At 46.7% G+C, this 19389-nt stretch overlaps 1 protein-coding gene across 17 annotated transcripts in view; it reads left to right on the top strand.

Moving 5' to 3' along the window:
- Positions 1-19389, top strand: part of ZMYND8 (zinc finger MYND-type containing 8) — a 127208-nt gene that overhangs the window by 60975 nt on the left and 46844 nt on the right. For all 17 annotated transcript variants that reach the window (XM_045980454.1, XM_045980459.1, XM_045980460.1 and 14 more), the window contains 2 exons: positions 496-611; positions 6218-6699. In XM_045980454.1, the coding sequence (XP_045836410.1) occupies positions 496-611; positions 6218-6699 (598 nt within the window). The remainder of the gene's footprint in view (positions 1-495; positions 612-6217; positions 6700-19389) is intronic.

Below are 19389 nucleotides of genomic sequence, written 5' to 3'. Positions count from 1 at the left end.
GCAAGATGAGGCAAGTAAAGTGGAAAAGTAGAACATGGTTTATGGCTCTTCCTGCTTTTGGAAATAAACAGCTGCATAGTTAACGCTCTGGGCAGCTGCGATGAAGGACAAGCGTGGCTAATTCTACCCTTGTTACCTGCCACATATAATACACATTTAATCCCCAAACATAACAGAAGGTGCTGGCGTTGCTGTCCCCTGTTGCAGGAGAAGGTGGACACTCTTGCCCACGGCCACCTGGGTAGCAGCATTAGAGTCAGGGTCCAAGTCTGGTGGTCTCTGTGCTTCATCCTTCTGTTTGTTATTCGGCCCCAGAACCAGCTTTGCCTGGGGCTTCCTGGCCTCAGGCCTTCCTAGGGAAGCCCACCTGCGAGACCCCGCCTGGAACTTTCCTCGTTCAGTTGGCGGCCTTGCTGTATCCTCTTGTGCCAAGCTCTGTATGTGTGTCTTGTTGTCAGATACATACAAACTCTGGATTTTTTTTTCTTTTTCTAGAGCAATCCACATCCTTTGGTTTGGGCAAAACTGAAGGGGTTTCCATTCTGGCCTGCAAAAGCTCTGAGGGACAAAGATGGGCAGGTTGATGCTCGTTTCTTTGGACAACATGACAGGTGGGAGTTCAAACCGGCCGCAAAAGTGTAACTTGAACCGAACCTTTGATACTGTGTCATGGATGCGAGGGGTGGAGGTCTTACTATGTTGTTTATTGTCATGACGCCAACCAGTGATCTTGTGGTTAAAAGTACAGTCCTGTGCTGTGTTAAGCCTGATAATGTGTGCGCTTCTGTGTTTTCAGGTATGTTTAGAAGAAGAATCTTGCTTTTGTAGTTTTGTTGATGAAAATGGCACCGTGGCTATTTTAAGTGCTACTGTTCTTTTTTGGATTTTCTAGAGTCAATTAAACCCCCGTGCAAATTGCTTCTTAAAATAATGCTTTCAGAGATCAGAAGTATTGCCCCCAGATTGCCAGTAAATGAATCTCTTTATCATTGTGCTGGGTGGTTCCCTCCTATTGCCTTTTCTCTGAAGCTGAGATAGGAAATTACAAGAGGTGGCTGTTTTCACAGGTGGGAGCCCTCCCTGCCGGCCTGTCTACCCTTCCCTTTCCCTTGCTCACAGGGAAGTGAATTGTCCTAGCTCCTAGCAGATCCCGCTCCTGCGTGCTTGAGAACAACAGGTAGACCCAGATGAGCCGTGGTTAATATCTCTGTTCTCTTTTGGCAAGCTGTGTTGTGATTAAATGAGGCAAAAACCTTTCAAAGCCCTACCAAGCAGTTTGAAAAAGTGTTTGAGTGTGTTGGGGAGAATACTTAAAATACATAACCTAAAAATTATATGTACCCACAGAATATACAGAAAATACAGTGTATAATTTCAAACACTGGAATCTGAGTTGTTACTCTGTTTAGTTTTGCTTGTTGTCTTGCAAATATAAAACAAAAGAGTGAATTTTGCTAAAAACCCATTGTCTGGAAGCAAAATGGGAATTCGCCGAGATGGTCCTGGGTTTGATAGCAAGTATTTTGCTTTGTTTGATTTTTGACCACTTTACTGGAAATCTTTTGGTGTCTGCTGTGGGCCAGGCCATGGGCTGGATGCTGAGGATGTGGGAGTGAGCAGGCAGGCACTGTCCCCGACCGTCTGAAGGCTGGCATCCTAGTAGGTAAGATAGATAACACAAGTAAACACACAGGCAAGATGATCTCAGATCAGGAGGTAATGGCCGGGGCTTAGTAAAGATCTGGGTGGAGGGACAGGCAGAGCCAGCCTGCTGTGCTTGAGAAAAGCAGGAGCATGGGACAGGAGGAGGGAGGAGAGACTGGTAAGAGATGAATGGGGGAGGGCTTAGGGCTTGATCACACAAGCTGTGGTCAGAGTCTGCCCTTTTTTTGAAGAGCGAGAGGAATTAGTATCAGGTTGAGTGTCTTCCTGCTGCTTCATTATAGCATGGCAAGTGTTAACTGTCTTGATGATTCGGGATTATTCTCGTTTGCTAATATGACCCAGTGTGGATATATTTAGGATATGGGTGGGTGGGGGAAATCAGTGCTTGCCCCCATGCACCAAATATTCTTAGACTCTTAGCGTCCTTGATTCTGCTGTTGGCTTAGGCCGTTCTGTAAAGACCTCTTCCTCTTGCCTGTCAGACAGCTATTGAAGGTGGCTTAGGGGACAGGAGCTCTGCTAGCCCTTGTCCAAAGGCCATTTCCCTTGAAGTTGCTGGTGTAGGTTGGTTCTAGGTAGGAGCTGTCATGGAAGCTGACCTCCACCCCCGTATGTTTGTGAAAAAAGACAGCAACCCAAGTCTGATGTCCCCGAGGTTTGCCGAACCCTCTCGGTGTCTTATGCACCCTTAGAATGTGCCGAACTCCGAACTCTGTTGGCTCCTTTTGGGGGAGGGGAGCCCCTTGAAGAGGTTAAGGACACTTTACGGCAGTGGGGAGTAGGTGTTGGAGAACCTTGGAGCTCTGGGAATGAGGCTCCCGAAGTCCCTTCCTCCCAGGAGATGTTCTTAAAGCAGAGCTGGACAGATCCAGCAGCACAGCGTGGAGCGAAAGAGACGGGAGGTGCTGTCCCTTTGTCAGGGAGCAAGTTTGGGGTTGTGGAGCAGAACGTAAGCCTGGACACGTGTACGCCACATTGGTGAGGCGGGTGGAACGAGAGATGGCGCAGCCTGTCACACGTTCATTGTCTAGTTACTAAACACTTGAGTGAGCCCGGGGAGGTGCTCACAGAGATCAAGGCATGTTCTGGAGAGTCTCATCGTGTGCTTTTTGTCCTTCAAAAATTTTTGCTCTTTGGGGGTTTGATTTTGTAGACACACACACACATGATCCCATATAGGAATCCAGGAAATGTTTTATCAAATGCCTGCCGAGCCACAGAAGAGGGAACTAGCAGGAAATGAGGGCCTTCTCTGCAGCAGGGCATTGTTCTAAGTGCTTTTTTGCAGAAGCTGCTTTATTCTCATTTTACTGAGAAGAAAACCTGAGGCCCCGAGTAGGGAGTAGCTCAGCTGTGCAACTCTGGGGCCTCTCATGACATTGCCCTCAGAGGTTTTATTTTTGTTAAGCAAATTTCCCTTTAACTCTGTTAAAAAAAGTTCCCTTTAACTCTGTCCTGGGCCTGCTCTAAGGAAAGGGAATGCTTTCCTGAAATCACTTGGCGGAGACCCCCTGTGGAAGGCAGCAGAGCCCCTGGCCCCCCGGCGGAGGTGTGGGGGGAGCACGGTTGCAGTGGGGATTGGCTGAAGTGCATTTCATTTGCTCCCCGTGACCCCGCTGCACGTAGGGGCTCATCCTCCCTCCTACCAACGACCAAGCCGAGGCCGGCTCAGGAAATGGGCGTCATTTGTCTAGGGGGCAGCTGGGGGATCCTGGCTGCTGCTCAGAGCCGTCCTGTCTAGTCCAGACTCCTGCTTACCCAGTTGGAACAGCCACACTCTCTCACCCGGAGGGCATCTGGCTCCTGCTCTGTCTGCCCGGCTCTTTCTGGCTGCAGATGTTTGTCCTCAGGTCTCTGCGGGATGATGGCAGCGAGCTGGGGTGGAGGAGAAGCTGGTAATTTCCAGCACGCTGAGGGAGCAGTTAGATATTTTTGGGGTGTTCGGTTTTAGTTTGTGTCACGATCTAGTTATCACCGGGAGTGGCAAACCTCCCCAGCCTGTGCTCTGAATTCCACTGCAACCACATAGTTGATTTTTCCTGGGCTGCCTTCTCTTCAAAAGAGGCATGAGATGGCAGCTGCTAAGACTTGGGTAGAATATAATAGAAGCGGTCTGTATTTTTTGCTTCTCTTTAAAATGCTGGGAGGCGGGGTGCCTGGGTGGCTCAGTGGGTTAAACCCTCTGCCTTTGGCTCAGGTCATGATCTCAGGGTCCTGGGATCGAGCCCCGCATCGGGCTCCCTGCTGAGCAGGGAGCCTGCTTCCCCCTTTCTCTCTGCCTGCCTCTCTGCCTACTTGTGATCTCTGTCTGTCAAATAAATAAATAAAATCTTAAAAGAAAAGCTGGGAGGCTCCGCAGCGAGGGGTCGAGATCCCTGCACAGTCACCCGTGAGGCGCTCGCATAGACCGTGTGTTGCACTGGTCTGTCCCCCCACCATCCGTTTCGCTCCCCATTGCTTTGTGTCTGGCTTGAGTTTATGGTCTGCGAAATCCAAAAGGCCTCCTCGGAACAAGCTCATTTGCACCAGATTCCCAGCTACATACGGGTTTGGGTTCGAGGCTGGGGAATCAAATGTCACACGGTCTGTCCTGGTCATGTTTGGGCTCCGCGTCCGCGCAGGGCAGTGGTAGGTTACACTGTCGTCCCCTGCCTGTGGCGGCTCGGCCACTCATTCCAGAAAAGCAGCTCTTGCCGTGAAGGTGCTGCAGACTGCACTGGGTGGTGGTGGGGACTGAAGGCAGGAAGACAAAACCAGCAGGGAATGGGAGGTGGAGGGTGTTTTTTTTGTTTTTGTTTTTTTGTTATTTTCCACATGAGATACCTGCCGTTTGAAGCCAGGGACCTCCTCTCAGGTTTGTGGTTTTCTAACATGTCCTTCTGGTGCCACATAGAAGCCCAAAATCCCTTACAAGAGAAGGCAAGCTCTTTATGTTTGAGTGCAGAGCAGTGCACTTCGGGACTAATTCCGTGTTAGGAGGTGCGGTCCTGGATGCAGGGCCTGTTTTCTTTCTTTTTTTAAAAAGATTTACTTACTGGGGCGCCTGGGTGGCTCAGTGGTTTAAGCTGCTGCCTTCGGCTCCGGTCATGATCTCAGGGTCCTGGGATCGAGTCCCACATCGGGCTCCCTGCTCGGCGGGGAGCCTGCTTCCCTCTCACTCTCTCTGACTGCCTCTCTACCTACTTATGATCTCTCTCTGTCAAATAAAAAAAAAAAAAAAAAAAAAAAAAGATTTACTTACTTATGAAAGAGAGAGGGAGAGAGATCGTGTGGTAGGGAGCGGGAGAGAGAATCCAGGCAGATTCTGCGCTGAGTGTGAAGCCCAACATATGGGGCTCATTCTCACGACTCTGAGATTATGACCTGAGCCAAAACCAAGAGGCAGGCACGTAACCAACCAAGCCCCCCAGGTGCCCGCAGTGACTTTTTCTTACTTTCTACTCCCCCAAAGCCAAAAGGGATTTATTAATTTTTTAATGGATGAAAATGACTACAGCTGGGAATCTTTCAATGATTTCACCAAGTTTGCTGTTGGTGTTCTGTTCTTTTTTTTTTTTTTTTTAAAGATTTTATTTATTTATTTGACAGAGAGAGATCACAAGTAGACAGAGAGGCAGGCAGAGAGAGAGAGAGAGGGAAGCAGGCTCGCTGCTGAGCAGAGAGCCCGATGCGGGACTCGATCCCAGGACCCTGAGATCATGACCTGAGCCGAAGGCAGCGGCTTAACCCACTGAGCCACCCAGGCGCCCTGGTGTTCTGTTCTTATGACAGAACATTTCCTGGGTTAATGGTTAATCATGTATTAACCATTGAAACCAAGTCATTTTTAAAGATTTTATTTATTTATTTGACAGAGAGAAATCACAAGCAGGCAGAGAGGCAGGCGGAGAGAGAGGGGGAGCAGGCTCCCTGCTGAGCAGAGAACCCGATGTGGGGCTCGATCCCAAGTCATTTTTAAAGAATATACATATTTAAGAATCTTGGCAAAAACAAAATAACTCAAAAAGAAAAAGAAAGAAAGAAAAAGAATCTTGGCCAGCATATCAGGCTAATTTGGTTTGCATTAAGGAGAAAATTAGTTCTGGAAACAACCTAAATGTCCATCAACAGATGAACAGATAAAAGTCATGGTATGTACGTATCAGGGGATCCTATTGAGCCTTAGAAAAAGATGGGGCCGCACAGCTGAACGCGGAGGATGTTGTGCTAAGTGCGATAAGCCAGTCACAGGAAGACAAATACTGCGTGAATCCCACTTACAGGAGGTGATCTCCTACAATCGTCAAATTCACAGAATCAAAGGATGGAATGGTAGTTTGCCAGGAATGGGGGTCGGGAAAAGGGGGTTTACTAATCATCAGGCATAAAATTTCAGTTACGTCGAATAGGCTGTAGAGATCGACAGTGTAACCCGTGCCCAACACTTAAACATATCTCGATACAGTGTATTTAAAAAAAAAAAAAACTTGAAAAAAAAAAAGAAAAAAAAAAGAGGAAATCTCTGAAAAGACCAAAGTTGACTTCAACTCTCCTTTCTTTTCTGCACTCCTAGGGCCTGGGTTCCAATAAATAATTGCTACCTCATGTCTAAAGAAATTCCTTTTTCTGTGAAAAAGACGAAAAGCATCTTCAACAGTGCAATGCAAGAGATGGAGGTGTACGTGGAGAACATCCGCAGGAAGTTTGGGGTTTTTAACTACTCTCCCTTCAGGACACCCTACACCCCCAACAGCCAGTACCAAATGCTGCTCGACCCCAGCAACCCCAGTGCCGGTGCCGCCAAGATCGACAAGCAGGAGAAGGTCAAGCTCAACTTCGACATGACGGCGTCCCCCAAGATCCTGATGAGCAAGCCCATGCTGAGTGGGGGCGCGGGCCGCAGGATCTCCCTGTCGGATATGCCCCGCTCCCCCATGAGTACAAACTCTTCTGTGCACACGGGCTCCGATGTGGAGCAGGACGCTGAGAAGAAGGCCACCTCGAGCCACTTCAGTGCCAGTGAGGAGTCCATGGACTTCCTGGACAAGAGCACAGGTCAGCCTGGGGTGGGAGATGGGGAGGAGGCCACACCCATTGGGTTCCAGCTGGCCAGCGCCCCTGCTTGCAAGGGAGCTGCTTGCAAGGGATTTTGCTCCATTTGAGCGTATTTAAAATTTTAAAAAGGTAACCCAGGGGGATTCTTGCTGTTAGGAATCAGGAAAGGAGAGAAGGAGTCCCTCCAGGGCACATGGAGGTCATTGCTAGCAGTGGGCAGAGGTGGCCAGTAATCCCTCAGCAGTCAGGTCACGTGGCTCCTGGATCATCACAGCAGAACTTCCCATAACGGTTTGTTTGTCAAGAATGTAATTTTAATCAGAAGATGATCTGTCCAGACTACACCTTCCCATTGTGTAGTGCTCAAATATTAGCACAGGGTGTAAGGTCAGCAATAATGTCCTCTCCCCGGAGCACGCCCACTCCTCAAGTAAAGGTCGTCCTGGTTATACTCGCTGCAGAGATAGCGGTGAAGAATGAGAATGCTGGTCTCATACCCCAGCTCTGCCACTCAAAGCCCACGAGGCTTCAGGCAAAATACTTAATGTCGTCGTCGTCTTCTTCTTTTTCTTCTTCTTCTTTTTTTTTAAAGATTTTATTTATTTATTAGACAGACAGAGATCACAAGTAGGCAGAGAGAGAGAGAGAGAGAGAGAGAAGAGGAAGCAGGCTCCCTGCTGAGCAGAGAGCCCAACTCATGTGGGGCTTGATCCCAGGACCCTGAGATCACGACCTGAGCCAAAGGCAGAGGCTTTAACCCACTGAGCCACCCAGGTGCCCCTTAATGTCTTCGTTAAAAAAAGATTTTATTTATTTATTTATTTGACAGAGAGAGAGAGACAGAGAGAGAGAGAGAGAGAGATAGCGAGAGAGGGAATAGAAGCAGGGGGACTGGGAGAGGGAGAAACAGGCTTCCTGCCGAGCAGGGAACCTGATGCGGGGCTCGATCTCAGGACCGTGGTATCATGACCCATGCCAAAGGCAGGCACTCAACGACTGAGCCACCCAGGAGTATGAGGATTTTACTTCTTTAATTTAGAGAGAGAGAAAGAGAGAGCGAGAGCCCGCATGAGTGCGGGAAGGGAGCAGAGGGAGAGAACCGCAAGCAGACTCATGCTGAGCATGGAGCCTGGGGCGGGGCCCCATCCCACCACCCCAAGATCATGACCTGAGCTGAAATCAAGAGTCGAGTGCCCAGCCAGCTGAGTCACCTAGGCACCCCAAAATACTAAATGTCTTGATGTTCCCTCTCATCTGTAAGTGATCTAGGAACGGACCTGCCTCATAGGTTCTCGTTAAGGGTTAAAGGAAGGCGTGTACACAGAACGCTCAGAGCAGGGCCTAAAATAGTAAATGCTCCAAAATGTGGGCTGTTGTCTTATTTCTTGTGGAGCTTGCTCAGCAAATGCCTATACGGATTCAGAGAGGTGACGAACAGGAGGGATGCTGGCCGAGTGTGAGGGAAGTAACGGTGACTTAAATGGAATTCCTTCTACGCAGCTGTTACTGGTTGCACGTCCAGTCCTTACGATGGTAAAAAGGCAGCCAACCCTCAGGCTCTGGGCTCGGAGACTGGGCAAGGGGGCAGGACCTGGTGAAACCCTGGACCCATGTCCCCCCTTGAGGGCTTCAGCCTGTGGTTGTCATGGAGGAATGTGGCCTCTTGGTTTTCTGATATTCTCATTATTCCAGAGAAGTGGGTAATTTGCAATTTTTATATAAAACCCCCAATTATTAAATGTCAGCTCAAAATGTCTTAGGATATTTTCCAAATTGAAGAAAGCACGTCTATAGATTGAACCATCAGTTTTAGGCTTCTCACCAATGTTTTAAGCTTGGGTAGCCCTTCAGACCTTCTCCCTCCCCGTCGTCCCCCTTCCTCTTTCCTTCATCCCTCCCTCCCTCCCTTCCTTTACGGAAGAACTCTTTAAGGAGCAGGCACCGGATCTTCAAAAGACTGCAAAAGTCCCCAAAAGTCCCCAGAAGGTAAAACGATCCCTTCAGTCAAGGGAGCTCAAGGAATTCCACCCATTTTGGTTGTGGTGTTTTTTGTTCCTGGTAGATTGGTAATTTTCAAGTACTGCTTGTAGTTCCCAGAACGGCTGTAAGTGGAGAGTTAAGTGTCGGTGGCTTTTTGTCTGCTAAATAAAGGCTGCGATCTCTTTCCCCAGTTCTGACCCTAGCTGTGGGGTCCTAGACGCTCAGTTGCATTCCAGAGCTTTGTTCTAGGATGATGCAACTTCTGCTGACATACTTTCAGAACAGAAATTTGCTTTTGCCTCTCAGTTTCAGACCAAAGTTCTTAAAAGCTTACTTAAATTGCATGACATGATTCCATTTAAGCCAGGCTGACAAAACACCAGCTTCACAGCCTGTTATCTCTCCTAGAGAGCTTGCTTTATTTATTTTTTTTTTAAATATTTTATTTATTTATTTGATAGAGAGTCACAAGCAGGCAGAGAGAGAGGAGGAAGCAGGCTCCCTGCCGAGCAGAGAGCCCGATGCGGGGCTCGATCCCAGGACCCCGAGACCCAGGGATCATGACCTGAGCTAAAGGCAGAGGCTTTAACCCACTGAGCCACCCAGGCGCCCCGAGAGCTTGCTTTTTTTAAAAATAAAGATTTTCTTTATTTATTTGACAGAGAGGGAGAGGTCACAGTAAGCAGGGGGGCAGGCAGAGAAAGAGGGGGAAGCAGGCTCCCCGCTGAGCAGAGAGCCCGATGCGGGGCTCGATACCAGGACCCCAGGATCATGCATGACCTGAGCTGAAGGCAGAGGCTTAGCCCACTGAGCCACCCAGGCGCCCCAGAGAGCTTGCTTTTATTTATTTATTTGACAGAGAGGGAGAGGTCACAGTAAGCAGAGGGGCAGGCAGAGAAAGAGGGGGAAGCAGGCTCCCCGCTGAGCAGACAGCCCAATGCGGGGCTCGATCCCAGGACCCCAGGATCATGCATGACCTGAGCTGAAGGCAGAGGCTTAGCCCACTGAGCCACCCAGGCGCCCTGAGAGCTTGCTTTTGAGAAAGTGTTCTCCCTGTTGGATCACTGTTGTCCTAGTTTCCATCGGCATCAGCTTTGTCGGACGCTGGTTCCTCTGTTTTAACTATGTACTTAAACATCAAATCTGCAGCGTTGCTTTATCCTGAGCTGAATAATATGTAACAACTCACATATTTAAATTACTTGTGGCATTTTTTTCTCTAATGAAACGAAATTAATACCTAACTTGTACAATAGAACACGTTGGTCTGTGAACCGCTGTTGGCGACCCTGTTGTGTATTTCGGGAAACACAGTTTTAGAGGAATCCGAGAGCATGTGTGATGTGTTTGATTAAGCTTCTCTCTTTCCTCGGGACATAGCAAGATTGAACTGGCATTAGAATTCCTGACAGAATTCCTCGCTGTTCAAATGGCTTTTGAAGCGGTAAATGAGATTCTCCATCTCAGCAGACTTTAAATTCCCTTTTCCAAAATATGATCCCCTGGCCAGCATGTACTTGGATCATTTTGCTAATTACGAGATAGGACAGCCAGTGAGTGGTGTGGGTAGAGAAGGCAGTACTCCAAATCATTTAAATCTTAAAGATTGTTCCCTTTTCTGTAAGGAGCCAGATAGTAAATATTTTAGGCTTTGTGGGTCTCTGTCACAACGATGCGACTATTTCAACACCATCATTGTGTTAGTGAAACAGCCCCAGGCAGTGTGTGGCCGTGACAAGGAAATTTGACTTTCATATCAAGTGTGTGTTTCATGAACTGTGAATCCTTTAGTTTTCTTCCAGCCATTGACAAATGATAAATATCCCTGCAGGCTGTAGAGGGACAGGTTGTTAGGCTAGATTTGGCCCCCAGGTTGGTTTGCCAGCCTCTATGATGGACTCAGTTAGAAGGCACTGTGAGTCAGTCTCCCCATCTTAACAGAAGGCCAGTTGAGGTCCCTGTGGACTGTGTAGGGAGGATCTTGTGTTCCCACAGCCTGACCTGAGTCTAGATCCATTTTCTTTTTCATTGCACCCCAGTGCCCTCTGCTGTTAGCAGCAAGGGTAGCATTTTCAGGAAGGAGAAGTGGACTATTGGTTGAAATCCCCCTGAGTCACAGAGAGTATAATTGACATGAGATTGTGATCTATCTTAAATTAGGTTTAAAAAAAAAAAAAAAGATGGTCATAGGATAGAAAAGCCTCACTCGTTTCAGCAATTAGAATTATGTAGCCGGCAGTATAAGACCACACATTGAAATAAGTAAGTTTATTAAATAAAACTGTCATGAGTGTTTAGAAGGTTTCCTTTTGTTTTGGGGGTGGGGGAATCGAGGAGCTTAGAATTAGGTGCCTGTAACCCACAGAACTCAGTTTTGTTTTGTTTTGTTTTCTTTTTTTTTTTTTTTTTCAGTTTTGTTTTCTAAGGAGCAGTTTGCTTAGCGAGAAAGCTTTCCTGGTGGCCTGGTTACTGGGCAGAGTGGTTTATACTCTCAGTAATTTTCCTGCTTCCCCTTTGATCTAGACCTCTTGGCCAGAACTGATGCCTTTGTGAAATTTGCTTGCAGGATCCTGACTTAAGTCATGAATATGTATTAGGGTAAGAGTCCCAGTGCCTGGCTGTCCTCTGTAGCTCCACTATGGGTTACTGTTTAGGGAGAAGGGAAAATGTTTTCCTATATACTCTTCTCGCAAAGACATACTTGTCACACAGTAATGGTTATCTATAAGATGAAAGTCACAGATCACCGTACCTCTCAGTCAAGCCCTTAGAGAATGTTTTCAGGACTTTTTCTGTGTTGGTTTATGAGTCATGCGATGATGTTGAAAACTCAGATACTTTCAGGGATCAGGCAGGTATGGGAATGAGCAGGGTTGGGAACTGTTACAGACTGGGATGAGCTCTCTGTAGCAGGAAGTTGCTTCCTTCCTCACGACCCATCACATGAGGTTGGGTTCTTGTTCATACTTCTTCTTCTTTCTTTTAAAAAAACATTTACTTATTTATTTATTTAACACACACACAGAGAGAGAGAGAGAGAGAGAGAGATCACAGGTAGGCAGAGAGGCAGGCGGGGGGTGAGGGTGTGGGAAGCAGGCTACCCACCTAGCAGAGAGCCCAATGCGGGGCTCGATCCCAGGACCCTGAGACCATGACCCGAGCTGAAGGCAGAGGCCCGTCCCACTGAGCCACCCAGGCATCCCTTGTCCATGCTTCTTAAAGCAATACTTATTCATCAGTGCATGGGGGGCTGGAACATTTCATTACAGAAAAGCTCCTTATACCCCACTAACATGTCATCACTTGGACCTTTGAGAATGCTGTATTCTTGAAGCATGCCTTTTCTGTAGCGTCCTGGGGACCTTTTCTTCCTGCTGGTTCTAGCCAAGTGGGGATGTGGTCTTAGCCTCAAATATTTTTTTTAAATGTGGACTACTCCAGTTTTTTAAATTAAATTAAATTAAATTTAATTTTTTAAGATTTTATTTATTGATTTGACAGAGAGATCACAAGTAGTCAGAGATGCAGGCAGAGAGAGAGAGAAAGGAGAAAACAGGCTCTCTGCAGAGCAGAGCCTGATGTGGGACTCGATCCCAGGACTCTGAAATCATGACCTGAGTTGAAGGCAGAGGCTTAACCCACTGAGCCACCCAGGCGCCCTTTTTATTTTATTTTTAAAAAAGATTATGTATTTATTTATTAGGGGGAGAGAGAGAGAGAGAGACGGCAAAAGAAGGAACACAAGCAGGGGGAGAGGCGGAGGGAGAAGCAGACCTCTCGCCGAGTAGGGGGCCCAATGCGGTGCTTGATCCCAGAACCCTGAGACCCGAGCTGAAGGCAGTTGCCCAATGACTGAGCCATCCAAGCACCCCTGCCCCAACTTTTAAAAACATAGTGGCTCCGATTTCCAAAAATCTGTGTGATGTATCCAGTGCCCCTGTGACCTGCTATCACTTGTTTGCAGTATCTGTTGTAGCCAGTTACGAGGTTTTCTTTTCCTTTTTTTTTTTTTTTTTTTTGACGTAAACTCTGTGCCCACTGTGGGGCTTGAACTTATAACCCCAAGATCAAGAGTCAACTGCTCCACCAATTTGAACCAGGCAGGCACCTGTGTGGGGTGTTTTTTTTTTTTTTTAAGTTAACCTTTTGTTCTGAATATTTTTCCATGCTAGTTAAATAGCCCTTCAAAACAGCATTTCTGTCCTGTCTTGGATTTTCCAGTGACGCTCTACTGGGTCGATGGTCTGTGCAGGCCACCAACAGTGCAGGCTACAGCCCTTTGAAGATGTAGGTTGCTTCCAAGATTTTATAAGTAGAGGAAATTTTGCGTGAATTGCTGACTCCGCCGCCTCCCCCCAACCCCCACCAGTACTGGTGTGTGTGGGAGCGAAAGGGGCATTTCTTTTTCCTAATTTAATTCTAAAACTCCTGTTTCATGGAGTCAGAATAGCACTTAGCACAGGCTAGAGTTTTGTAAATGTAGATAATAAATGATACGTTTTAGCCCACACTTGTGAATTGTACATCAAAGTATAAAATCTGATTAAATTATTTGTGACTTCAAAGGCGATTAGTTCTTCCTTTGGGCAAGATTTATGGCTTTACAAGAGCATTGGTATCCATGTCAAAGCTTAACTGAAACGAGCATTTCCAAATGTCTTTCTGCTTTTGAAAATGTCTAGTGCGATTTAAAACTGGGTACTTAGTCGCTTCTGCACTGTTGACTTTGGGGCCGGGTGATTCTCTGTCGCCGGGCCCATCTGTGCTTTGCAGGGTCTGTAAACAAAATCCTGGGCTCCGTGTGTTAGATGCTGGGGCCCCTACCCCTGCCCACAGCTGGCAGCTAAAGATGTCTTTCTTCAGACATTGCCGAGTGTCCCCTGGGGACGCAGTCGCCCCTGCAGTTTCATTGAGAACCATTATGTCAGTGTACCATGCTTTTGACTTTTAATGCTGATAACAAAATTTTGATTGCTGGACGCTCGTGTTTGAAGTGCCTCCATATTTACATTTTAATTTTGTATCCCCCCCCCCCCCCCCCCCGCTATAAAGTATTCCTTTTAAGCTTTAACATTAATAGCACATAATTCTACTCTGAGAGGTAACAACTGTTAAAAATCGGGTAGTCTTAAAGGAAAAAGGTAAAATAAAATTGGGTGTTCTTCAGATGTGGTTTTTTTTTTTAAAGATTTTACTTAATTATTTGACATAGATCACAAGTAGGCAGAGAGGCAGGCAGAGAGAGAGAGGGGGAAGCAGGCTCCCCGCTGAGCAGAGAGCCTGACGTGGGCCTCGACCCCAGGATCCTGGGATCATGACCTTGAGCGGAAGGCAGAGGCTTTAACCCACTGAGCCACCGAGGTGCCCTCCTTCAGATTTTTTAATGGGTAAACCACATTGATGATGATTACCAGAATGTTTTGTGGTCGAATGGGATCATACTAAGCTTTCTGCTCCTTTCAAGGGGTTCCTCTGACATCTTTCTGTGCTTATCTGTGTACTTGTAGTTGTTAGTAATGTATAGATGGTATTGAATATGATAAATGATGGGGCATGTGAATGAATGAATTGTAGGAAACATTTCTTAGAAGAAACATAATTTTATGAAGTAATATAAATGAAGTAATGTAAATACAATAAAGTAATAGAAATGCAAATATCTATTTATTTATTTTTAAAGATTTTTATTTATTTATTTGACAGAGTGAGAGAGAGATCACAGGCAGGCAGAGAGAGAGGGGGAAGCAGCCTCCCTGCCGAGCATAGAGCCCGATGTGGGACTCGATCCCAGGACCCTGAGATCATGACCTGAGCCGAAGGCAAGTGGCCCAACCCACTGAGCCACCCTGGTGCCCCATAAATGCAAATATTTAAATGGATACATTGATTTGGTTTTTTTCCTTTGTTTTTACGATTTTATTTGTCAGGGAGAGGCGGGCAGGGAGAGAGAGAGAGCACGCACACGTGAGCACAAGCCAGGGGAAGGGGCAAAGAAAGATGGAGAAGCAGGCTCCCCACTCAGAGGGAGCCTGACACAGGGCTCTATCCTAGGACTCTAGTCCTGACCTTAGCCAAAGGCAGAGGCTTTAACTCACTGAGCCACCCAGGTGCCCCTTAATGCAAGTTTTATGTATATACGCCTCTGCTAACTTTCTAAGCCCTGAAATTGTAGGTGTTTTGAATAGCCTACTGTTTTATATGTTCATCTAGGTGGTTACATGTGAAGCTGCGCTTAATGTTTTTAAGAACCTACACATTGAACCTCATTAGAGTCAGAGAATTCCAGAATTCCCCCCTTCATTTACATTTATCTCTATTAGCAAATATATTTTTGCCCTTGTTTTAAAAATCCCTCCCCCCAACAAAGACCACAGTAATAGTTTTTTAATTTTAATTTTTTAAAAGATTTTATTTATTTGACAGAGAGAGAGATGGCCAGAAAGGGAACAGACAGATGTGGGGGGAGTGGGAACAGGGAGTCTGAGACGGGGCCCCATCTCATGATCCTGGGATCATGACCTGAGCTGAACACAGATGCTTAAGCAACTGAGCCACCCAGGTGCCCCTAAAAGTAGTTTTAAAAGCACGAAATGACCCATAATCTAAAGACCTTTATCTGATACATATATATATGTATATATTTTTGGGTGATGGTGACACTACATGGTTAAAGTTAAGATAAAATAAAACCCAGCAGGATTAAAGCAGTATCAAAAGATGTGAAAGAGGGTGCCTGGGTGGCTCAGTTGGTCAGGCGATTGCTTTTGACTCAGGTCATGATCCTGGAGTTCTGGGATCAAGTCCCACATCGGGTTTCCTGCTCGTCAGGGAGTCTGCTTCTTCCTCTAACCTCTCACCTCTCATGCTCTCTTTCTCTCTAAAATAAATAAATAAAATCTTTAACAACAACAACAACAAAAGATGTAAAAGAAAAGGTCAGGGAAGCCTGGTTGGCTCAGGCTATTAAGGATCTGCCTTCAGCTCAGGTCATGATCCCAGGATCCTGGGATCGAGTCCTGCATCGGGCACTCTGCCTGGTGGGGAGCCTGCTTCTCCCTGTGCCTGCTCTGCCCGCTGCTCCCCCTGCTTGTGCTCTCTCTCTGACAAATGAATAAATAAAATCTTTAAAAGGAAAAGAAAAGGTCATGTTTCGTTTATCCCCCCAGCCTGACTCCTGTTTTTCTCCTAAATATATAACTATTAACAGTCTGTGGAGCGTACTTCTACCAAAAATAAGTCTGTATTCATTCATTTGAAGATGTGCATGTCCTTCGATAAACATTTACACATAGTGGGGATGTTTCTGTACACACTTGAGTTTTACCTTTCTCCCTTTGTTTTTTCCTACACATATTTCTGTGGGGACTAGTCCTTGTCAGATCATGTAGGTCCGAATCATTTTTTTGAGGGTTGTATGGCATTTTTACCTGCTTAGCCAGTCTCCTGTTAATAGACACTTAAACAGCATCTCCCATTTCTCTGCTGTCGGATGTACTGTTGCAATGAACCTTCATGTGTATTGTCTCCCCGGCACTTGACACAGACATTTGGGCATGAGCTCCTGGCATTGGGACCTTACTGTCTGTGTGTCTTGTACAGTCTAATTTTGGGTAATATCAGCATCACCCTGTTGCTGTCCTAAAAGGTTTTACGATCTTTTTTTCCTTAATTTATTTATTATGTTACGTTAGTCACCATAGAGTAGATCACTAGTTTTTGATGTAGTGTTCCATGATTCATCGTTAGCTTATAATACCCAGTGCTCCATGGAGTACGTGCCTTCCTTAATACCCACCACTGGGCTCACCTGTCCCGCCCACCCTGAAAACCCTCAGTTTGTTTCTTGGAGTCCATAGTCTCTCCTGGTTCCTCTCCCCCTCCGATAGGCTTTACAACTCCTGTAAGAGTTTCTTTCTCCTCACCTACCTTCAACAGTAGGTGTTTTTTAAATTTTTATTTTTTATAGATTTTATTTAGTTTAGAGAGAGAGAGGGAGAAAGCACACAAAAGGTGGGAGAAGGGCAGAGGGACAAGGAGAGAGAATCCCAAGTAGACTCCTCGCTTAGCGCAGAGCCTAGCTTGGGGCTTGATCCCATGACTCTTGAGATTATGACCCAAGTGGAAAGCAAGAGTTGGATGTTAAACTGACTAAGTTAGCCAGGCACCCCGTGGTGTTACTTTTTTTGAAACAAGTTAACCTGAGCCTGTGAGGGATGCCTTGGTGGCTCCGTCAGTTAAGTGTCTGTCTTTGGCTCAGGTCCTGATCCCAGGGTCCTGGAATTGAGTTCCATATTGGGCTCCTCGCTCAAGTGGGGAGCCTGCTTCTCTCCCCCTCTGTTTGTGCATGCGATCTCTCTCTGTCCCTGACAAATAAATAAATAAAATCTTAAAAAAAAACCAAAAACCACCTTGTTTAAAAAAAAACAAACAAAAAAAACAACCTCCTCCCTACCGTTGACTTCCAAATCTATTAAAAAAAAAGAATATGCGTGTTAAAAAGATGTAGGATGGGTGTGCCTGGGTGGCTCCATGAGTTAAGTATCTGCCCTCGGCTCAGGTCATGATCTCAGGGTCCTGGGATCGAGCCCCGCATTTATGTCTCCTCTTTGGATTGTTCATCAGTCATTCTCTTAGCACACCTTGTTTTTAATAGCAAATAATACGGAGATTATGTAAACTGATGTCTTTTTATGAAGATTTCCCTTTGGTTGCCAGTATCGTTTTTTTATTGCTTGACATGTCAGTGATCAGGAGAGGATCGGGGGAGAGTGCTGTCTTCCATTAACTCACGTATCTGCTCATTCTGTCAATGTCTTGGACACCAGGTGGCATCCCAGGTGCCAAGCTCTCCTGGAGCTGATGTTCTCGTGGCCAAGGGGAAATGGTAAACAAGAGGCACCTTGACCTCAACCCTTGGATGGGGCTGCTTGGGAAGGCCCCTGAGAGTGGTGTTTGAGGGTTACCGGCCAGTGTGACAAGGGCAGGGTGATGGCAGGGGCCTTTCCTTGGGAATCCTGAGTATATAAAGGTTTGAATTGAGAGTGGGTTTGAATTTGGAGGAACAGTACAAAGGTCTGTGTAGCAGAAGATTCCAGAATGAGGAAAGGAAAGGTAGATGTGTGGTTGGGTATTATCTTGGGATAGTGTGCCTCTAGGGTGGTTTTTATTTATTTATTTTTAAAACAGGTTTTATTTTTAAGTAACCTTCTACACCCAGCATGGGGCTCAAACTCACAACCCCACGATCAAGAGTTGGCATGTTCAGTTCTACTTGAGCCAGCCAGGTGCCCTGCACCTCTGGGTGGTTCTAGGTGGAGGAGTGGTATGGCCGGCCGCTCTGTGGACAGCTGCTAGAGAGAGGAGCTGTGGCAGGAGGCAAGGGGACCCATGGGAAGCTCTTACAGGTCTTGGTGGGGAATTATGGGCAGAAGCAGTATTTACCAGCCAGCTCTTTTATTACCATCCCGTAAGGAACCATTTTAGACGTGTTTTCCTATCCATCCTCCTGTGACTTTTTTCCTAAACAGAGGTGAAATTCACATGACCTAAAATTAACCATTTTAAAGTGTACGACTCAGTGGCGTTCAGTGCGTTCACAGTACTGCGCAACTGCCACTGTTCTCTAGTTCCAAAACATGTATGTCACTCCCAGATAAAATGCTGTTAATGAAGCTGGCACCCCTCCCTCCGCCCCCCGCTTGCCCTTGGAGACCATCAGTCTGCATTTTGTTTGTGTGGATTTGCCCATTCTGGATCCTTCATTTAAGCGAAATCATTCAAAATGTGGCCTTTGTGTCTGGCTCCTTTCACTGAGTGTTTCCAGGGTCCTCCCCATTGCAACATGCATCTGAACCTCATTTCTTTCTTTCTTTCTTTTTTTTTTTTTTAAGATTTTTTTTATTTATTTGACAGAGGTCACAAGTAGGCAGGGAGGCAGGGAGAGAGAGAGGGGGAAGCAGGCTCCCTGCTGAGCAGAGAGCCCGATGCCCGACTCGATCCCAGGACCCTGAGATCATGACCTGAGCCTAAGCAGAGGCTTAACCTGCTGAGACACACAGGCACCCCGCGAACCTCATTTCTTTTCATGGCTCTGTACTGGGCTCCTGTGGACACCCCGGTTAGTCAGTCCGTCGTTCCCATTCAGAATGTTTCCACCTTTGAACTGTTGTGAATTGTGCTGCTACAGCCTTTGTACCCCGGGAGTTGAGTACTCTTTTTCGGTCTGGGGGTGTGTACCTGGGGTGGACTGTCAGGAAATTTGAAAATACTGTAGGTCTGTTTATGTACTGCATGTGTCTGTTTCATACATAGAAAGAGTAAGAGTTTTTTCACTCCCCTCCCCCCACCAAGAGCCACTTTCTGCCCTTCGAGGGCCATATTGTCCCATTGAAAAATGTGTGCACGAGGCCGATGGCAGTGGGCAGGGAGACCGGAGGGGAGCTGGGGGTTGTATTTTGGAAGTGGTCTTCAGAGGCCTTGCTGAGGGGTGGAGTAAGTTGAGGCAGGAGAAGGGAGGAACTGAGGCAGTGTAGACGTGTTTGGCCTTGAACATCTAGGTGAGAGGTCGTAGCATTAATCGATATGGGGAGGTTGAGGCAGGTACACAGTGTTTCACAAATTGGGGAGGAGGGGTGTGTGGTTCTCAGGTGCGGGCAGGGACCATCGCTTTCCCGGAGGAGAGTTCTGCAGTGTGGGACCCTGTGATGCTGG

This window comes from Meles meles, chromosome 16, assembly GCF_922984935.1.
Source record: "Meles meles chromosome 16, mMelMel3.1 paternal haplotype, whole genome shotgun sequence".
Lineage (NCBI taxonomy): Eukaryota > Metazoa > Chordata > Mammalia > Carnivora > Mustelidae > Meles > Meles meles.
Note: the sequence above shows the minus strand (reverse complement) of the source record. Positions and strands in the feature narration are given on the sequence as shown.